The 22,934-nt window shown below is 35.3% G+C and overlaps 1 protein-coding gene across 1 annotated transcript in view; it reads left to right on the top strand.

Annotated features, from left to right (window-relative positions):
• Positions 1 to 22,934, top strand: part of KCNH7 (potassium voltage-gated channel subfamily H member 7) — a 244,636-nt gene that overhangs the window by 176,923 nt on the left and 44,779 nt on the right. The window contains exons 7-8 of the mRNA XM_026094388.2: positions 11,746 to 12,171; positions 21,015 to 21,414. Coding sequence (XP_025950173.2) covers positions 11,746 to 12,171; positions 21,015 to 21,414 — 826 coding nt within the window. The remainder of the gene's footprint in view (positions 1 to 11,745; positions 12,172 to 21,014; positions 21,415 to 22,934) is intronic.

Raw genomic sequence — 22,934 nt, 5'->3', positions numbered from 1 at the left:
AAATATTTACTAAAGGTAGCTAGTTCAGGCCATCTGCATTTCTGTGTGTAGAATTATACTGTAAAATACAAATCCATCTGAAATAAAGTACATAAATTACATGAATATTCAGTTGATATTAATAGTAAGTACATAGAGAACTCTCAGAGTTTCTTTGTCCTGATATCAGGATAGTCTTGTATTAGATTTAGATAAGATTTTTTCTTTGATAGCTCAATAAATCATTCACTGTGACACATAATGGAAATATCTTTAAGGTATTTCAGGTGTATTTCCAAGTATAATTCAAAGAATTGCCAATTTTACACTATGGCAGCATCTTTTTAAATATGAAAATTGTAGTAACTACTTTTTTAATTTAATGTATTAGGAACTTGCACATATGTCTATACAAGCAGATATGTTCAACTCCAGGCATAGCCTGTTCAGAATGCTACTAGTAATAAATGAGGAATAGTTATTAAACAGTAAGTAAAGTTGTTCATATCATAGCTTTGCATTTTGTTTTAATCTAATTATCCATCCTCTTTGAATATGTTCAGCTTTCTAAATGGATTCGATTAATAATGAAGAAACTTGCTGTCTTTTGAAATAAAAGAACTAGGGTATGGTATACTCTCATATCTGTATCCGTACCACTTCATTATATTCAGAGAAATTCGGTTTCACTGGTCTGTAGGTGCAGTGACAGTGGAACATTGTAATCTAAGGAGAGTTACACCTTTTGCTGCAGCATAGTCCTTAATGATGTTAGCTGCTGGATTTGGAAGTGAGCAAGAAATCGGTGCCTGGGGCTTATGGTCATCCTCTAGAACTCATTATAAACCAGCTAATTTATTTTGATGAATTTTGTTAGGGTAGCATGCTGACTACAGCCTCATTCCAAGTTTTCAAGCAATGCTTGAAAAATAAGCTTTGTATAAGACTGTAATTTTCAGGTATGTTATACTTTTTTTCCCTCTTCTTCTACAATACCAAGTAAGCTAAGGAAACTGCAATGGTTAATGGCCCATTCTGCAGTTTAAACAGTGTGATACAGTCTATATAGCTAGAAAACAGATAACATTTGGAAAAGTAGAGCTTACAGTGAGGCATCTATCTTGGTTTCAACTTTTGATGCCTGCAATCATACATGTGATCAACTCTAGTACCAAAAAGATTCCCATATATCCTTGATTAAATCCATAAATAAAAAGTCTTATTCTCTCCTGAATATGAGCTTCATTTAGCATATCAGAGATGAGAGAGAACTTCTCAAGGAGTTATTTTTTGCTCACTGGTGCCATGCTAACACAACCCTATTGTTAGGGTAGCAGAGATCCTATGCTAGTGGAGAATCATTGTAAGAGTCCTACCATGTCTTGCTTTGTTTCCCCAAAGCCAAAGTATGTGTTTTAGATCAGAAAAACAAAAAAATGTCTAATGCAAGATCCAGCTACTGACTGAGGAAAGGCAAATTCCCCTGCTCAGTTCATCATTGTCTGCTCCCTATCACAAGTATTCCCATTTTCTCTGCATAACCAACATGAATTGAATGTGTTGCTCTAGAAATCAGGATTATGCATTTATTTGCTAATTAAATGTTATTTTTTAATCGTTGTTGTACGTGCATATGTATGTAATCTGTTCCATCTTACCTTGCCAAATGCCTTGGTTGAAATGGTATCGAACAAATTTGATAAAAGGTTAGGTAATACAGGAAACATTCCTGCAAATATTGTGAAAACAGGAACCTGGGCAGAAGACTGAGACTAAATGTCTCCTTTAAGTGAACCAGGTGGTCATATGCTGATAGGACATAAACACTGAGAGACAGGAGACACAGACATTTCCGAATGAAGCTTTTCCCCAATTACCAGAGTAGTTTCAATTGAAGTTCACACCTTTTTAGACTCTAGGGAGTCTAATTACAAGGCAATTTTTCTAGAAACCAACATTTGTTTATTCTTTTGTTTATGGAAAAATTATTTACCATGAAACAGAAGATTAAATTTAAGTATAACTGTATGCATAAGGATCTTTTCTCCCTTTTTCCTAAACACCAGTAAGTATTGTAATCATATGCCGTAGCTGCTTCATCTTTACTCCATGCACTTCATACATCCTTTTACAGTTTTTATGCTCCTTTTGAACTGCATCAAAATGTTTGGCAGCTAGCAAACCAATCTAAATGGATAATAAGGAAATATACATTTTTTATAAATGTTATGAGGAAGACAAGATAACACCAACAAGCACAAAATCAACTTTTGTTTTATTGACGTGCCATGAACTAATAATTGAAAATATCTTTTGGGTGACTAAAAATTACAGCAATAATTTAAGGCCATATTACAAACGTGACCCCTGATGTTTTGCTGTCAGACATATAAATGCTTGTAAACAGCTTAGTGGTTGTGTTGCTAGAAGAGCAACGAATAACAAACTCTCTACCAATCTGAAAGGTAGCATTTTACTCTCTTCTGGAATGACACCTCTTGGTGAATTCATAAAGAAGAGAGTTACACAATTTTTAATACATATTCTGGCATTAACATTTTCTAAAAAAAGTTGGTTTTTAATATTTGCTTCTTTGATAACCTGCAAATAACTATCTTAAGATTTAAGGTTCAGTAAAGCACACTCAGTAAACTTATAGGCTTTTAAGTATTGCTCTGATGAAGCATTACCCACTAATATGAAAGTAATTACATACTGACTGGCAGGAAAAGACTCCTGAGGTTTACTATCTGTGAGATCAATTTTCTAATTTTTTCATGAAAAATAATGGATGGAAAATGAACTATAAAAATACTTCCTCTCTTTTAGTCTCTGTCTTCATGAGAGACTAATGATAAGTTTGAGATAAAGAGTTTTCTAAATTATTACATGTATTCAAGTTTGGTGAAGCAATTTTGTTTGACAGTACTGTCCACAAAAATATTAATTCCATGAAACCTTCACAATTTTATTGAACAAATCCTGTTATAATGGTTTAATGTCATGGTACACATAAATTTCCTTGATGATCTGATGATATTCTGTTACTACATATTTAAATATCTGAATAGATTTATCTAATTTTTTGGTAGTATCTTGATAGTGGACCACTTTATGGCTCAATCCTACAAGGCACTCAGCACTCCCAGAAAGTCCCATTGCTCCCAAATCCCAGTGGATTTGGAAGTTCTCATCATCACAGAGGAGGGATGTTACCCTGTCAAATGGAGGCTAATTAAACCACATCTCTTGAGGAACCTGTGTAAATCTTTCACATGGAAGGTCCAATTACTTTGAAAATAAGGTTGGCCTCTTTGCCTGCTTTGTACTGCAGTACCTTTTTGGTTGAGTTCTTTGATCTAATATTACATTCCTAGAGATGTCAGTGTTCATGGATATCAGTGCATATATACAGTGCAAACACCAGCAATGCCCAGGTGGTTCTTTGCCACCCATTGGAAATTTTCTTACGGAAATCCAATAATCATTCAGTACAGCTGCTCTAAGTTCAAGGCATCAACCCATCTGCAATCACTGTATGCAGATGAGCCATACTGCTGGGATCAGAACTTAAGTTTTGCTTTTCTTAAATTTTAACAATGCCAAACAGTACTAACTTTCAATTTCACTGAAATTGCTTAGATATTAATTATAAGAATGAGTTAACCCCAGATCAGATAGATTACACATATCACTCCAAACTAACCCATTTTTTTCTTCTTTATAATTCACATCTTTAATCTTCTTTATAATTAACATTACCTCATTACCTCTGTAATTTCAGCTTTTCCAGAGTATTAATTTATTGAAAATCCAAAAACCTTTTCAGCATTTCTTGGTTCCAGCATTTCCTGGTTTAAGCCTGAGAATGCCACAAAAAGCTTGTCCTTGGCTAACTCAAAAAAGCTTTATTTAGTGGCATTTTCAAACAGCTTGACTTCTGGAACAAAAATAATTCAAATACACTCAGATAAGCTTTCACTTTTTCAAGTTCAGCCATTAGTAACAAAAGTGTGGTTTCAATGCCCACCTAAAATTACACTTGGTGAATACGAGGGTATAGTTCAAAAAAAGAAAAAAAAAACTATTGTGCTATTTCTGACCCTGCAAACAATGAAATATTGAGCTCATTGTTTAAATGAGAAGGGTTTATATCCCCCTGTATCTGAAGTCCCAAATGGGAGACATATAGGACAGGCAAGGACAAGGCATATTTTTACACAGCAGCAGATTTAACTCACCAAAAGCTTAACTTTAAAAATATGAAGGCCCTTAAAATACTACGTTATAATACATCACAGATATACTGCAAGCTGTCTGATAGAGGAAGGTAAATATAAGTGTTATATGCAAAGTATGATACTACCTAATTTTAAAGCATTAATACAGACAGGAGATTAAACTGGAAGACAAGCATTAACGTTCCCCAAAATCAGCATTTTTTGATTAAGAAGATGTTCTTTAATGGCTATCCTTTGAAAAACAAATAAAAATGTATTTTAATGCTAGTATGTGAAAGTGGTTTAATAATGCTGAATTTCGAGGGATCACTAAATCAAAAGCACTTCAGCTTTCTTTCAGTACTGGTGTAATTTTATGAGTTGTTCATGTTAGCATCAAGGAAGACAATCATCAAGATGACTGAAATAGGAAAGGCCATAATAATCCTCTGGAGAATTAGGTAATGCCTCCCATCAGGGAGCAAGTGTTGATTTAATTTTCATTTGTTCAGTAATGCTTGCATAATATTTATTTTTAGTTCTTTTTAGACTCTGACATCTCTTTAAAAGGTCCAGTCTGTAGGGATCTCATGGTAATATTATGAATATAGAAGAAAAAAGAGATGTCTTTGCTAGATATAGCTTGGTAGCTTCAGTAGACCAATACACAGGAGAAATGAGAGCCAGAAGAGGTTACATCAAGAGAAGAGAGTTCCTCACAACTAAAAGATCACACATCTAATAACATCTCCAATGCAAAATCATACTCTCTTTTAGAGCTAAAGTAATATTGCTTCATTTTTGAACTGTAGCAGCACTTGGAATTTGAGGTCTACAGTCATGACAAAAGGGGTTGATTATTGCAGTAAAATGGCTTTAGGTTCTGTATTTGTATCAAGATTTTTTCTTGTTTCTTTGCTTTCCTGTTTTACTCCTGCTCAGTACTGCTGTTGGCCTTATTAACAAAGATCTTAAAATGGGCTCAAAACTACATATTAAAAGGAGGAGATCTAGGTTTTGGACAGCAGTTGCAAAAGTAATGAATGTTCGTTCTGCACCATGAACTGCATCTGAGAGCAAACAAGAATGGTAATTTTGCTTAACTTTAATTTAGGAGAGACCACTTTCCTTGATTTCCTAGTCCAGACAATGGGCTTGGATGGAGGAGAAAATGCTGCTGAAAACATGATTTAATCCAAATAGCATTTCATTTTTGTGGAATTGCTTAGAAGCCATTGAGATTAACCTATCCTAATAATCTGAGAGCCTTCTATAAAACTGATAAAAGTATGAATATTCTTATGTCATCTCTTGCTTTAGTTCTTTAAGAAAACAGAATACACTTTCTATTTCATTTGTGTAGTCACCTTCTCTTGCTTACACTCATATAAGGAATATGGATGATTTTGGCTTTTTGATTCAACTTGAAATGTTTGGATTAAAAGATCTGAAAATTCAACAGTTCTTCCAAAATTTCTTCCCTTGTTTTTGACTAGCTAAAATAGTGGCTATAATAAAACCGTCTTCATTCTCTTATCATCTTGTTTACATTTCTGTGTAAATTTTATATGTTGGCTTTTGACTACAGTTTTATAGCAAGAAATTTTGCAGTTTCCTCAAGATCAAAACCTAATAAAGATATTTGAGTCCATCAGATACAAAGAGCTGACATGTTTCAATATTCAGTATAGCTTCCCTGCCTTAAAGATGCAGAAATTATCATCCATTCAGCTGTCAGGGCTTTGTTTCTAGCATTGGACTGAGTCCAGTAAGATATTGACAAAATAATATTTTTCATTTCATATAGCGTTTCCTAGAAACAGACCACTTTAACATTATATTTGGATTTGTGGACTGCTAGCATGCTTTTAAATGCTGTTTTATTTAAAAATCCTCAAGTAATTTGGGAGTATATTTACAGACACTGTGAGTAGCAACCATTGCTGAAGGAGGAAAGTAACTCAGGCCAAATATCCAATGGAGATGGATGCTACTAGGCAGAGAATTAGAGAATATACTAGTCAATGATTATTTTTTGTCCTTTTACCAACAGTTTCAAGCCAGTATTGCAGCCCCAGCAATATTTGTATCCTCTACAGTGTACAATGACTATAACTGCAGGTGCACCTCATTTCTAGTTATATCTCAAACCCTTTTCTTTCTTTCATCTCTCTCACAAAGAGAGAGGGAAGAAGACAGTAGGCCAGTAAGAGAGAGAGTTGGGAGAGGTATCAGGAGAAGATGACAGTCCAGATGAAAGTGGAGAGAGCTTGCTTTAAACAGCTCAGGGACAATATAATTCAAACATGGTATAGGACAGGAAACAGAGCTAAATGAATCTCGACCTAGTAGGATCATTATTGGGTTCTTGACTTTCCAGTAGTACATACGATGCAATAAAAATGCTTCTAATACAACATTAGCTCTCTGAGCTTTATCAGTTGTTTCTTAAATTCTCTTAAAAAGAAAGGTGCTATTTGAGAACTAATCTTGTGAGTATGAGGTTTATTTTGTCTATGGCAAAAGCAACAAACTATGACAAACTAAGTGACTATTTAGTATTGAATAGATAAGTGACTATTTAGTACTGAATAGAACTGCAAAATTTTCAATATACAGTTCATATGAGACACTTTTTTTTCCCCTGTGCATCTCGTATTTTGCCACCTGGAAACACTGTCCTCTTTGTTCAGATTTTCCAGATGTGTAGTAGTTCTGTCTGTGGTGAAAGCTCCTAACTAGATTGTGAGTGTGCTATGCAGTGTTTGTGTGAGTTTACGTTAATCATGCGTGTCCTATCTTTTTGGAAATATCCACACAATGATATTATGACTTCTTAGCAAAAATGCAATAGGTCCAATGTTTTCTGAATATGTTGCATATAGCATCTGGCCCATGCAGTCACAATATGCACATAGGGTGAGCCCAGTGCTCCTTGGAAGAATCAGGCATGCTTCTGGTTGTTCTTCACGTGTGTGTATTCAATAGCTGTGTGGTTACCTGAAAAGTCATGATCCAATGTGTAATAACCTTACCCCACACTTCCTCTTATGCAGTGATAGAATAGCTAGGAAACCCTATTGCATATCTTATTCCGTGATTTGACAGAAATATTTCTTTAACAATTCCTGGTGGTATTCATAACTGATTGTTTATCATTTATCATTTGTTATGATTTATTGATTCACTATTACACTTCTTCATTTCTAGTTCTTTGTTTTTTGCTGTATGCATTTGCATTCTGTCATAGATTTAGACAGGAAATATCTCAGTACAAAATTCTCTCTTATGCATATACATGTGCTACACCGAAATACGGGTCTCAGAGTCTCTTGAAACTGTACAGCTTGCATAATAGGTAACAGATAATAGATAAAGTATTTTCATACAGAAAATAGAAAGCAAACTGGAAAATGTGCCTATTAAGTTATAATTTCAAAATTAAAAGGAGAAGAAGACAAATATTTGTGCAAACTGATGTTAAAAAATAGTCAGAGAGTTTAAATGTCAGCTTGCCTAAGATCACTCAGAAATTCAAAGGGAGAGCTTGGAGTATAATTCCCAGATGATCCAATATCTTGTCTAGTGATTTATCACTTGTTTAGTGATAATCTCTTTCATAAAGGAAATTACACACAAAGAGTTTTATTCTTCACAAGTCTCACTGTTCCTTTGCAGAGAAACAGTATAGGCTGCAGAGCCTATAAAAATGAGTCCCATACACAAACCAGTTATCCATCGAAGCCTCTGGCTTGTGTGTTACACCACACAACAACCTGGCTTGGCCCCGCAGCACTTCACCTACAGACCTTATTCAAAACTGGGCCTTTTGAACGCAGGCAAAAATGTTTCCCAGTATCAGACAGGTTTTCTTGGGAGGAAAAATGTCAGAATTGTCAAAAAGAGATAACACCACCAGCTACGAAGCCCTATTTAAAATGATAAAAGCTGTCTGGACCTGTTTTTTAAATTAACTTTCACCTGATAGTACCTCTGGTACATCCACTTCCTTTTTCCTTCTGCTTAAGAGAACAGTGGCCATTAACAAAGATCCATTCTTCTTAAATACTTTTTTAAATTCTAGTGGATCCACTGTGTTATCTTGGAGAAACTAAAATCCACCAGAAACTTCATAAATATAAACCTGTCTAAAACTGTGTGAATTTATGACAGTTATTCTGACCTAACTCCGTGTTTCCTGCATACCTGAAATATATGTCCCCACATCACAACTCTTCTTTAGTAAGTGCCCTCTTAGACTTGTGATTTTAAGAAGTGAACACATAAACCCAGAGTGGGGGAAAAACATTCACCATAACTATCTGTGTGAAATGCTTGAAGCAAGATTCTCAGAATCATAAGTCTATTTGAATGAAGAGTCATCTAACTTGCAGCAGCACTGGTTTAACAGTGAATGAGATAAACAGGAAGACACAGGAAAAGATGGCTGTTCAATCAAGGTTCTTTACTCAAAGGCAAAATATAATACAGTTTATTCAACTTTGGAAGTTTGTCATTGCAAATAGAATAAATCTCATCATCTAATACTGCTGGTGAAACACACCAGTTATAATTGCATTCCTGCTTTTACCAGCAGAACCGGAATGAAATGGCATTTCATCAATGTTGAATATCACTAGATTTTTTTAAAAGAAAACTCATTACAGCCAGTATGGCTTTTGCCACCTAATATCGTGTTCACTTTAGTAAGATGTCAGGAAACTTGGCTTTCCCATTATGTGCTGTCCCGAGGTTCATAGAGACCTTTTAAACACTGCAATATTTAGGCTGGATATCATGCCAAGTCTCCCAATGCAGAACATTACTCTTAAAAACTTTTCATTCCCTGAGCCTCTTCTTTCACAATCCAAACTGTGAGAAAAGTTTCACTGTTCAAAAGAGAAAAGGTAATAAAATGTCTTTTTGTTAACAATGAATTTTTAAACATCTGTTTTAAGTAAGTAGAAACAGTGAGGGTTTTTGAGTAGATTGCTAAGGACACTGAAGTCTTCCATCCAGCCAAAGACAAATACAGACTGACCGACACCAGTACCTGAGCCTTGCAATGATGTCACATAACAGCAAAAAGATAAACTAATCTCATATTCAGTCAGTCTCCACTGAAAAGCAATAATGTGTGTTTTCTCTTTTTTAAGTACACACAACTGTGATGTTTTATTTGAGAAACGAAGTTCCAGCTTCTTTCTCTTGAGCCAGCAAACAAAAATCGTCCTATAATGAGTACTTGAATTTATTTCTAATTGCATGGGAATAAGCAATGTAGAATTTAAAGTTCTATATTGTATTATGAATACAAAACAACCATCAGTCAACCTCTCGTATGGTGTGTGTCTAAGAAACTAGTATGAAAAAGCTGGATCCATTTCTGCTGTGGTCACTTTTTTACTGTTGTTCCCTCATTTTGCCTGATTTTTTTTTCTGTACTCTTCAGTTTTACCTACGTCAGTCTAAATAAACCCAGAAATAAATGTAACTGAAATGAGAAAAAGAGCCAGATTTCAGGGGAGTAAGTCCAATTTATATTATAAGTTGCTCTGAAGCAAAGCACATTGGCTGAAATTTTCAAGCAACTGCAAGAAACGTAAGAAAGTAAGCTTTATTGTTGTTGTCTAATCATTTCCTCCATTGTCTGAAGATGCAGCAGAACTCTGATATAAATTTTACAGATAGTGGTTCCCTTACCACACATACTCACACGGCTCTCAAATAGCAGGAAAATATTCTTGGTGGGGGTCTGAAAGTATTAAGCCTACTTCAGAGATGAAGCAATGCCTCTGCTTCAGCTTGCTGTCTGCTGGTGTCTTTAATGCATGTAAATATAGCTAGCCCCATTACTTAAGTGCAAGTCCTAGTAACAATATAAAAAATACATGAACAGCCTCTACCATCACTTCAGCATGGTGTTTAATGGCTGCTTGAAGGTACCATATAATCTTTTGGATGGCTTAATCGTTCCTTACTTCGTTGCTCAAAGGAGAAGAGGGGTTATTAACCCTGGTGTTCTCACAATATTTTCAGAGCAGATCTTCATTGAATAAGTAGTGCCACTTAGATTACTAAGGAGAGGATCTAAGGTTTATACAACACTTAGTGTTGGAAAGTTAAACAGAAAGGAGTGTGCTGACCCTTATAATCTTAAAAGATTATGTTGAAGAGCATGGAATTGCTCCATCTTGAACAAGGTGAAATCCCAAATCCCAAACTACTTACTGCTAAATAACAGGCAAATAAAACCAGACAGTGTTGCTGACAAGGTATTTCTCCTTCCAGTCATAATCTCATTTCAGTATAATTATTCATTTTAATTTTTTTTGAAAGGTCTGATTTTCTAAACAGCACTGTTCTTAATGAGGAGGAGGAGAAAGAATAAGGAGAAGTAACTGGTGGAAAATGGGTATAAGCTTTCTTGACTATGTCACTTGCCCAAATGGGTAGTAATTGAAGGTTGTCACCATCTAACGTTTGTTCATTGGTTTGTGTGAAATGGTGATCTGAATCCTCTAGGATTTGAAGAGCGCTTCCAGCACAGATGGCAATAATTAGCATCATTGCTGACGGTCTCAATAACCAGGCCAAGCATTGAATAGAGACAAAAACTTAATTTACCTTCTTATCTTTAAAGGTTTTTTCCTTCATGTCAGAGTTCAGCCAGACTGGAAGAGCAGCCAAAAGAAGTTTGTTTTATCTGGTGCCTGCACTATGCTTGTTCTTTGCAACAAAGCAAACATTTCAACTTCTAGAGCTGGCAAATCATGCAGTACATACAAACATAGACTGTTCCAAGTGAAATTGAAATCCAGCTTAGAGAGCGCCAACAGATAACGAATCCACACTTGTAAAGGAATGATAACAAGCTTTAGGCATTGACAAAAGCTGAAGTGAAACTCCAGCAAAATGCAATACTGCTGAAATATTTCTGTAATACCCTTCTTTGTCACACCTTTAGCTGTACGATAACTATAGCTTGAATGAAATTTGTCCATGCAGGAAAGTTTTCCACACTGCAAAACTCCATGCGGGGATAGCTGTCAAGGACATTCACAGATCTTTCTCTAACTTTTTGATTTCTCATTGCCTTAAACATTTTCTAGTGGATGTAGACCCTTGTGTAGTGAATTTAAGTCACTGATAATAGGCTTGCTTTCCTCTCTTACCCCAGATCTCTGTGAGAAAACCACTGCATCACCAAGAGGGCCTTTGCCTAGGCTGGCAAGGTTACCATGAGATGGATTAGGGAATTTGATGACATGTATAAGTATGCAGATTTTACAGCCTAGATATGCCACTTAAGGGCTGGTAGAGGGAACAAGAATCAACCTACTGTGTAAAATTCCCAATAAATGTATTGGGCCGGGTAGAGATCATGGATTTCACCAAAGTTCAGTCTGCCCTAGGACCAAGTAATTGAAGATTAACCTTCCAAACTACTTTACAGTACTTTTTAGTTTTGTCATGGTACTTGCTAAGTTTACTGAAAGTAGCAATAGATATTCTGCCCTGATTATTGCTATATTTCCTATTCTAGGTTCTATCCTTAGGAGCCGATGTTCTACCAGAATATAAACTCCAGACACCTCGCATCAACAAGTTTACTATATTGCACTATAGTCCTTTCAAAGCTGTCTGGGACTGGCTCATTTTGTTGCTGGTAATATACACCGCCATATTCACCCCTTACTCTGCTGCTTTCCTTCTGAATGACAGTGAAGAGCGGAAGAGAAGAGAGTGTGGATATTCCTGCAGCCCACTGAATGTGGTAGACTTAATTGTGGATATTATGTTTATCATTGACATTCTAATAAACTTCAGGACAACATACGTAAATCAGAATGAAGAAGTGGTAAGTGACCCAGCAAAAATAGCAATTCACTACTTCAAAGGCTGGTTCCTAATTGACATGGTTGCTGCAATACCTTTTGACCTGCTGATTTTTGGCTCTGGCTCTGAAGAGGTAAGCTTAAATAAATGAGGAGTCTTTCAGTCTCAAGTTTTGATTTTAATATGATAATCTGCTATATCCAAATGTAATTTCTCTTGTCAATGATTATGTTGTTTACTAGTCCCATGCCATCTTTTAAAATTAAACTCAAATTAAATCTTTATTAGTAGAATAATGTAGGATATTAGCGTTCATTGACAGGAGAACAAGTTGAAAGATTCTGCTAATGTTTTTTCATTTTACCATATTTGATACTATCTATATAAATAATGAAATAAATATATCATGTACTAAGGATTTGTTCCAATGCTTTTATTTAACTACTTATTTTCCTCTGATTTACTACTTGCTTTGTAAAAACTGCCCATAATACATATAAGTGTTGGTTGGCATTAAAGCGTTAAAATAAATTCTCTCTCTACAAAATCTTTACATCAGATACTTACTCGGTGTAAAATGGATTAGTTCAAGCGTAGTAAACTATGTCAGTTAATACCAGTTAACAACAGGATTTGGCAGTTGTCTATTGTTTCAAGAATGTGTACTTCCAAAAGAAAGAAAAAAGATTATTTGGGGTTAATCTTGCCAGACTGGCAGTCCACATGACTAGTATCTTCTTGCCATCCATAGGATAGGCTAACAAAGTGTTCGGTGTATCTATCTGAAAATTGCCCAAAGGTGTATAAAACATACACTATATTCTAGATGTCTGACCCAGTTCTGCCTCCTTCCAAAGCATTTGTATTTAATTTAAGAAAGGCTAAAGTTATAACTTTTTTTTATGAAAACTGAACTGACAAGTAGAGGGTTTTTTTGCAATGCCTAGAATACAGCAGTTAAAAAAAAAAGCAGCAAACCCAGCAAAATATGAGGTTCTGTCATTTTTCAAAGGACACAATGAATCCATTTTTTAAAAATACAATTTTTCTTGACATAAGGAAAGAGAAAGTTTTGTGAGCAAGTGTGCATCTCATTAACAGAGAAGAGAAAAGTGAAAACTAAAATTAATCAGCAACCTTAGCATGAAACATATTAATCTGACTGGATTCCTCAGTGTTACAACATAGAGAATGTTACATGCACATACACAAAGATCAAAAATATGTTTTCATTTCAAAATGACTTCCTTTTTATTAAAGGAAAGCTCCTGACAGGAATGAAAAGTCATTTGCTGTGAGAGCAAATATGTCTGCTTCAAGAGCCTGATTTGAATTCTAAGCATACCCTAGCTATTCTCACAAAGTCCTGTAAACGTAATTAAACATGCATTTAAGGGTCAATAGAAAACAACTGGCACACACCTACATGCACCCAGAGAATCTTACGACATTATTCAAAGTTAAAAAAATTCAGAAGTAGGATGAATATCAATCATGCTTTTCTTAATTCACTTTCTTAAATTTTATATAATAAAAAATTTTCCCTCTCCTGTACTTCTGAATAGTCATTATGGTAACATGATCTAGTTCAGCATTCACAGAAATCAACAGTAACATCCCTCATCAATAGTGATATTCCTACTAATTTCAACATGAGCTTACACATCGAAGGTAAATGAGTAGTCTGGAGACACATATAGGGAATAGGATGCAGTAAAAATACATTTTATTAAAGGACTGCAATAAGAGGAGAGAGACAGTAATTTAAAGGACAGAGGGAACATGTTAATAGTTCTTTTACCAAAAAAGAACTTTTCTATACAGAAGTTGACTAAAAAGCTCAGAGATTCAACGGAAACTTTGCTCATCTTTTGTATTCATTATCTGTGATAGGTATCATTCCTTTAGGATTTATTTTGAGTTAGTATCTAACTACCTGACAGAAAAAGTAGACAGTTTTGCTAGCACAGACACGTGAAAGGGAAATATTTTGACAATGGCATTACCTCAGACTTGGGCTAAATCATTCCCTTTCAGGGGTGGTCTGCTCCCACTTCTGATCGCTGAGCACTCATCACTGTGCCGAAAATTTTTTTCAGTGTTAGGAGGTGTGGCACAACTAACAGGAATTACAACAGGAATCAAGTCCAAAGCTTGCTGAAGGTGTGCTTTTTGGATTTAACCCTGAATATCATTCTTCCACATCTCCCCTGTTGCAGAAATCCTTAAAGTGGAGAGCCAGATGCTAAAGTGGTAAGATAAGGGTACAGATTAGTAGCAAACAAGTACTCTTAAACGCTTGTTCAGTATGGCAGATATAAGTAAATTAATTATTTATTCCATCCAAACCTAGTAACTGAACAGTTTCACTAGCCGGAAAATCCAGTTTGTTTATCTAAGCACCTTATGATCAGTTTGTCATGCCATCATGGCTTCTGTCCCTCCTTCATGGCATTGAACATGTCAATTACTTTCTCTAAGCCGCTATTTACTGTCGTTTTGCTTCCTACATTTCTAACTGTGATATTTCCACAACGAACCATTTTTGATTGTTTAGCAAGAGGAAGCAAATGTAAAACTGTTAGCATGAAGCTCCTTTCATTTAATAGAATTTTTTCAGTCATGAGGGTTATCTTTTTCATGAAATAGCTCTTTTTTGTTATCTAGAGATTCTTCACGTAAGATCCCCCACTAACAATTGTATTGCACATTCTTTTTATTAAAGCTCCAAAGAGAACTCCATGTGTGCTCACCCAGCTTTAAAAAACCTTGATGTCAAACTGAGTCTAGAAAGGCCAGGAGATAATAGTTGAAATACCACTTGCAGCACTATCTGAATGCTTTCATTTGAGCCATACTTTGTCAGCCATAGAAAAGCAACAGAGTAAGGACAGTTAACTTTCCAATTTCTGAGTGAGGAACTAATATAATGTAAAATTAACTTTTTCTGTTTAAATAGGCTCTTAACACAAACTGATTATGGCTGGTGGGAAACCATTTGCTTTTTCTTTTGTGTGTGTATTTCCAGTGTTGAGTGACACCCTGATACTTGGGGAGATAAAAAGAATGGATATATGGATTTTGACTTTCTATTGTTTGGACAGTATATTTTTAATCATGCTGCTCAGCTGAGGAGTCTGGCTTGAATTTTAAACAAATATAGGTGTAGTGGCACATCTCTTTAAAGCACACACATAGATGGTGTGCATGTACAAGTGGAATGCTGCTTAAGATTACTGGACATTTTTAGGTGTGTACATTTTTAAAAAATGCACTTTTTCATGTATCCATCATCTTTTCACTTCAAAGTTTGACACATTGTAGTCAAAAACTAGGATCAGCTAGGTGTACAGATAAGCAGGGTTTCTTCCCGTTCTTCTAGAATCTACCTCAGTAAAACCTGCAGGCAAGTGAAGAAAATGGCTTCAGCAAGAAAATTTTCGTATTTATAGTTTTATTAAATTGAGGCTAGAAATAACACTCAGCTAAAATATGCAGAAAAGCATGAAGGCTTCTGCTGCTTGTACAAATAGTAGTGATCAAAGTTGTTTTACAGAACATAATTAAAAACTATACCAAGAGGAAAAATGTTGCCTTAGGAAATAAAAATAAATACATCATCATGTGTATATCCAGCATACTCATGAAATGTAAGACTGAATGTGTCTTCTATTGGTAACGACTTATCAAGAAAATAAAGATTTTTGTTGCTAAAATGAAGACAAATAAATCAAATCACACTTGTTCCTCTCTTAGTTTTGACATGACTCTTACTTCATTCTGTTACATAATATATCTTTTACAGTGAACTGAAAAGAAAAATCACACAGTTCTAGAATTAGAGATTGAACCTAATCCTGTCCTGACTGCAGCTTCCCTGTTTGAATGAGTACTCTTTGCCCTTCCTTAAAATTAAAATCTATTTGAAAATCAAGTTCAGGAAACGCCTCAGGAAAAGAGTAATATCGTAGTTTCCAGTGATCACTTGCAAAACCTATTCCAAGGAATTTTAAATCATTCATACTCAAGACTGCATAGCTGGTCTTATAGGCAGTCTGCCTTTGCATTAGCAGCTCTGTGGACTGACATCTTCCCAGGCTGGAATTGTGCAATATTAGGGTAGAATCTTTGGGAATTGTTTAGTTTTCTGGCTAGTATTAGAGAAGCATTTAGTATCCATTTTGTCTTCCCTTAATTATATTTTTCAAGATGAAACGAGAGAAACCCCAGGACTGCTTCCACAGACAGTTCTTCTGAGACCCTTTTGGTAGTCCTTTATGAGCTGCAGTTGGAGAGCCAGTACCCTGCTACAAATAAGAAGTTTTGGTTAGTTGTTATAGTTTTGTTTAACTGCTGTTTATACTAGCATTTTCAGTATGATGACGCATATAACAAAAGATCTTCAACAATGACACAGAGCTCATAGGAGGCTATTAAGCAAATGGAGCAGACAGACTGAAAGGCCAAATTCTGTCATGCTTTAGAGATTTGTCTGAGAGAAAAAAAAACAGTAAAACTGTGCTTGATGCTATTATGCTCATATTTAATAGATTTATTTGCAGGCTGCAAAAAAGGACGTGAAGGTTGGTGATGGTTTTACCAAAAAATTTAGGTGACAGGAAATTATTGGGAACCTGAGGAGGACCTAACAATACCAGGAAGCTGGAAAGGACCCTGGCAGATGAAATACTGTGTAAGCAAATGCACGTTAATGCACATTGGAAGAGACAGTTTGAGCTACTCATATACATCAGTGGGTTATTTAGTTTAAAAAAGAGACAAGAGATGACATTATAGAGATTTATACATTAATGATAATGGATGTCATGAAGAAAACAAAACAAAAAAAACCCTAGAGGAAAACAAAGGATTTGGCCATCAGTGATAAAGTCCTGAGTCATAAATGGCTCTTCAGACAGAATACCAATTATGCCCTTCAATTAATTAGCTAATACCAGCTCACTCTTCCAGTCCACTTGTACAATAATAACTTCTGAATGATACCTTCTGCAATCAGAGAGTGTTATGTCTCTTGTTTCAGATCACGCTGTCATCAATTGCTGTTCAGCACTGCCATAGTCAGTTCAACATCAGCGCTAAACTAATCTCACTATTAAAAAGAGATGACTAATCAGAGTTAAGGAAAACCCACTGTAATAGGTAATAATTTTGTGAGAAGAGTTCAGTGTCCTATACCTAGAAAATGTAATATCCATGAACTCCTGTTTTTACAAGGTCATTTTTATTCCCCCAGAAGGCAAATAACTGACAAAATTTAACCTTTCTCAAGCTTTTCAATAGGAGAACTGAAAAATTCTTCCTAAAAAATAAAGATGTCTTGTCTCTTGTTGCTTAGCTCATGGAAAGAACTGTCTAGGCATGAAAGAACCATACAGACATGACCTATGACTTATTTTCTGTGCTATTCTTTAAGTCAAAACATAAAAACTCAATTATTTACCCCAGGAAAAGAATTAATTACTAACAGTCAAAAAATGAGAAGCAGTTCCAGAAGTATACAGCATCTCAGTATCATTTATCTAGAGGTAAATTTTTCTGCTCTAGAAATATCTACCATTGTGGGGTCAAACTGTTTAACATAAGTCTATTCAGAGTCTGTCTATTAAAATGATATTCTTGTGCTGTTCAAGAGTATGTATTTTCACGTCCTTCTGAAATCATCACTTTTGATTATTTTTTCCTTTTGAAAAATCATTCTTTTGGGGGACTTCTCTCTGGGAACAGTTACAATTGTAGCTAGCAGCAGAATCACTATGGGGTAACTACTGCCATATACATAAATGCACATTTAATCCAGGTTACCCTCCTGCACTACAGCTGGAAAAACAAAAGGTGTTTTCAAAGGCCACACTAGCACAATGACCGAACAGAGCAAAAAATTCAAAATCATGTTAGCTATACTGATTAATAAAACATTAGCTTAGCAAAGTGCAATAGAGACATCTAAGGTGCTCTTTTTTACCTTTCTTGATCATTTTATTTATTTTTAATAAAAAGGAAAATTCAAGGATATAGCGTCAGTTTCCACAGAATCTATTTAAAGTGGGCATTACCTAAGATCTCGATCTTTTTAATAAATCTTTTAATAAAAAGGGACTTGGTCAACATCTTGTAGGAGCTTTGAATTCTGAAAGCACTTGAGTATGAGCTGTAGTCCTAATGAATTCCAACTTAGGCATACAGTTAAATGCCTTCTGTAAATGGAATGCTGTTTGCACTGAATATACCATAGTGGGGAAAAATGATTCTGTGTCCATTTCCTACTAGTCCAGATTCACAATTTCAGTAGCTATGAGATATCTGTATATTTCTGGCCCAAGTAAATGTTGCTATAGCAAAAAAAAAAAAAAAAAAAAAGTCCCGGCGTGAGTATCCAGCAACTTTTAAACTTGTAGTCCAGCTGATAATATCATGTGTGATTACAACAGCAGCAAGCAATTCAGAGAAAAGAGAAGCGTCTATCAGATTGCTATTTGCACAACTCCTGATGTTAATTTCTGGCACTGGGTGGGATAAGACAGGTAATTAACAGAGCAGGATCTCTGCCCCCTCAGGTGCTGTGCAAAGCAAAGTATTCTCAGCGAGCTGAGGAATATGCCCTGCATCAGGCCCAGTTCTGGTGCCAAGTGCTTCTCTCCCGACCCAAGTGGCACATGAAAGGTGGACTGTTACTCTGTGAAAGCTACATCCACACTGAGAAGTGGAAGGCAGGCAAAAGCACACCAGATTGTACAGACCATGCTTTCCGTCTTTACTGCTAGCTGTATCTTAGGGTCAAAGCATCTCCACCGTGTTAAAGAAAAGTCAAACTGGAGCACTGCCTTAAAGTATATCTAGTTTCACTTGTGCCCATTTCACCCTGAAGAGCTGGGATTTGCTTGTATTATACACCTCCAGTATACTCCAGAGTTCACACTAATCTACTAAGTGCGGGATTGACACTGAGGATGTGGACTATTAGCAAGTCTTATCTCAAGAATGGGTTAGGACACTGTTGACATACGTTTGAGTCTACCTTCTGACCTATTTAAGGGCACTATGACAATATGTTGCTCAGTGTAGAGATATGACTACATCTGTAATAGAATGGCTCCAATGGTCCCACTAGAGGGTCCCACTTCCCTAAAGATTGCTCTTGCCATTAAGGGGTCATAATAGTAAAGCCTGATCTACATTACAAAAAGTTTTACCTAATGGCAGTATTCACATGCTGAAGCTCAGTCTAAACATAACTCTTTGAAGGAAATGGTGTCTCAAACTCTTGAAGTCACTATCAATGAAACAGCCTTTTTTATAAGGCAATGAGAAATTCACCCTGAAATTATTCTCTGTGATGTTATTAGGTTGAATCAAAAATTATTACCCTGCATTATCCTGTTGCCCATCTACTCAGAAAATACAGACATTTATACATTGGTTTTGGTTGCTAACATGTCCTATGTTGTATCAGTCTATACATGTTTTCAAGATGTATATTTGATAAGGAAAAAGACTAGAAGAAAGGTGGTGGTGTCACAGGACAATTTCTACTTGTTAAACAACTGACGGGTTCTGTTTCAGCTGCCAGTTTCTTGGTTTTTGGCATCTCTCGCCATTATAAATAGCAGTGGCTTAATTAGTGTTATTACTCAGTTATCACAATGTATTATTGTAGTATAAGAAAATTACATGTGTTATAAATGTACTGAGCTGTCCACTGACAAATGCAGCCAAGAAAGCATGGCTTTTGTCCCAAGGGCTTTGTGATTTTACCCTGAAACACCAAAAATATACAAAGATTTAATAAAACATAAAAACTAGTTTAGTACTTCTTGAAAGAAAGCTTTAATATGCCACATACTACCATTGGAGTGTTTTATAAGTCTAGGAAAACTCTTCTCCAGTTGTTAAGTGTTATGTATTATATATATATGCTAAAAAAGGAAAAAATGCACTAAAAACTAGCTTGACATTTACTGTGCTTTACTTACATTCAGACTTAATGGAGTGAAAAATGGTGCTAAGCTCTCTTTGAAATAGTGTAGTTACTATTTATACTGTTGTTGACAATCTCTTTTACAAGGAATTAACAACAAGCCTGAAAATAATTCACTGATTAATTTGAAAATTGTAAATTGACATTGCTAAATATTAGGTTCCTTTACAAAGAACATCCGAAATCCAATCCCCAATGGGGCTGTAATGGAACATGGTACAGTTCTGCCTTAACAGCTTAGAATATATTCCTGTTTTCTGTCTGACTCATTTTTTTTAAATGGTGGAGTACGTTTTTTTAGTGGCTATCTACAACACCTACAAGCTGCAGGATGAAAGATGCAAAGAGAAAATTAATCTGCAATAGGGCAATAAGAACTTTTTCCATGATTTTCTATTCACAATGGCTCCTCTTTTACCTGTATTGAGCCTTTTGACCATTACAAACAGGAAGAATATATGCAGAATAAGATACTTCTGTTTGGAACCTTTTTGTCCTATGTTTTTCTCTCCTCTAGAACTTATGTCAAAGCATTGCAAGAAATCTCCAAGTTATGATCAAATATAGTCACACAGCTTTGTTCAAACATCATAAATACTTATTACCTACTAGGCCAGTCATATAATTTGAGTATTTCCAATAACTTACAGACTTGAGAGTGTCAAAACATCATTAATCTAATGGATCATTTAAATCCGTTAAGGTAGATTCAAGAGTCCAGATGAAGTATAATATTCAGAATGATGACTGTTAATATATCTTAATTTTAAAAGTGCATCACAATTGGTTTCCTCACTATTTTTTATAAATTTATATAAATTTGATGATTTAAAGAAAATGAAATTGAGGTTGCATTGAAATGGGTTACTATATTGGTTTTGTTTGTTCCTAAAAAAATATAGAATTTGCACTGGTTGACTAATTGAAAGTACATTTGCTAATATAGAAAATCAATTTCTAATTATATCTTATTTTTACAGACAACAACATTAATAGGTCTTCTGAAGACAGCTAGACTGCTGCGTTTGGTGAGGGTAGCACGGAAACTGGACAGATATTCAGAATATGGTGCTGCAGTTCTGATGCTCCTCATGTGCATATTTGCACTAATTGCACACTGGCTTGCTTGCATTTGGTATGCCATTGGAAATGTAGAAAGACCTTACCTGGCTCATAAGATTGGCTGGTTGGATTCTCTAGGAGAACAATTAGGAAAGCATTACAATAAAAGTGATGCAAGTTCTGGACCATCCATCAAGGACAAATACGTTACAGCACTTTATTTTACCTTCAGCAGTCTGACAAGTGTAGGATTTGGAAATGTGTCTCCAAACACCAACTCAGAGAAAATCTTTTCCATTTGTGTCATGTTGATTGGCTGTAAGTAGTTTTATCTTATTCATTTTTTTTTCTTTTTTCTCAGTGTTTGAGCAAATGAATTAACAGAATCTAGGCTAATAAGATTATAGGCGTGCAGCCAGAAGGGCAAATTCCCAAGGAAAACAATGGTTATATGTGAAAATACATTGTGGTGACTCATCCAGTGTAAGGAAGTCTGAGGTATCAACGTTTCTTTGATTAGACTGGATCAAATTAAACTGGATACTAGACAAAAGCTACAGTTTTTCAAGGTATTTGATCATGTATCTAACTAACTGTGAATGTTTTTAAATATTCTTTTCACTAGAAACACATAAATCTGTTTGAGCATTTTAGTAAGCTGTGATGAGATTTCTGAGAATATACTATGCATCCAATGATAAACATGCATCTCTTCTGTTCTGATATTATTACTTGAAACAGTGGAATGAGCAGTGTGAGCAGTATAAACATTATTGTGCACTATTTACACTTCTCATGTCTAAACCACCAAAGGAATAGACAAACTGTTTTGGTGACTGGACAGGAGGTCTATGCAAGACACGAGCCAACTGGTAGTTGTTAAAAAGAAATTTCTACACTGGATAAGGTAGTACAGAACTGTCTAAGATCATAATATTGTAAACTAATACAGGTTGGAAGGAACCTCTGGAGGTACAACACCTGTGCCAGTTTCAGAGTTAGCCTTTTTTCATGTAGTACTTCAGAGAAAGTATTGTCTGTAGACAGAGTATTGGCAGATTGATCTAAAGTGTGTGGCAATTCCTATGTTCCTCTTTTGGGCAAAAAACTGATTAATTTATTGTGTACTTTTATCCCTTCTATAGATCATATTAGTTAAAAGGAATATATAATAGTGGTTAGGTGTTCTAAAAACAACCAATACTTCATGACAAATGTAGTCAATATTTTTTAAAGAAAGAACCATTTTTTTGAGAAGGCCATTGTTGTATTGTTTCAGAGCTTACTTTTTAATTGAATTGGATTTGTTCAGGACATTGAGAAGGAAGGTTCACCTTTGAAATTTTCACTGAAGTTCAATAGCTGAGTGTAAACATTAAAGGGAGTTAGTTGACAGAAGCTTTTCTCCGTTAGAGGAAAGGAGTATTGGGCTCTTTTCAGGAAGAAATAAAAGTGAGTAAAATACACTGGTGATACTGTGCTTTCTCCTTTGGTATTTTTACAAAATGTACTTAAACAAAAAGAAAAAAAAGGGGGAAGGGAAGAGAAATACACCAAACAGCCCCAGGTCCCAGTTTTCTGATATGATATACTAAGAGAGTCTTATTTCTATCAGGTCTGGTATTCAGGTGCATCAGTAGCATGAAGAATCAGGAGCTGAATTGTCAATGAGTTAATGGAATTATTCACACTGAAATCCTTGTTTTACATGTCCAAAAAGTTCCAAGTGTTTTGGTACAATTGTCTGATGTTCAGATATATTTTAAAATACATCACTGAGACGGGGTACAACAGTACATTTATAACTCTCTATTTTCTGAAACTGAGTCCTATAATCC

Source organism: Dromaius novaehollandiae, chromosome 7, assembly GCF_036370855.1.
Source record: "Dromaius novaehollandiae isolate bDroNov1 chromosome 7, bDroNov1.hap1, whole genome shotgun sequence".
In the NCBI taxonomy this organism is placed as follows: Eukaryota; Metazoa; Chordata; class Aves; order Casuariiformes; family Dromaiidae; genus Dromaius; species Dromaius novaehollandiae.
This window is presented reverse-complemented; position numbering and strand designations above follow the sequence as displayed.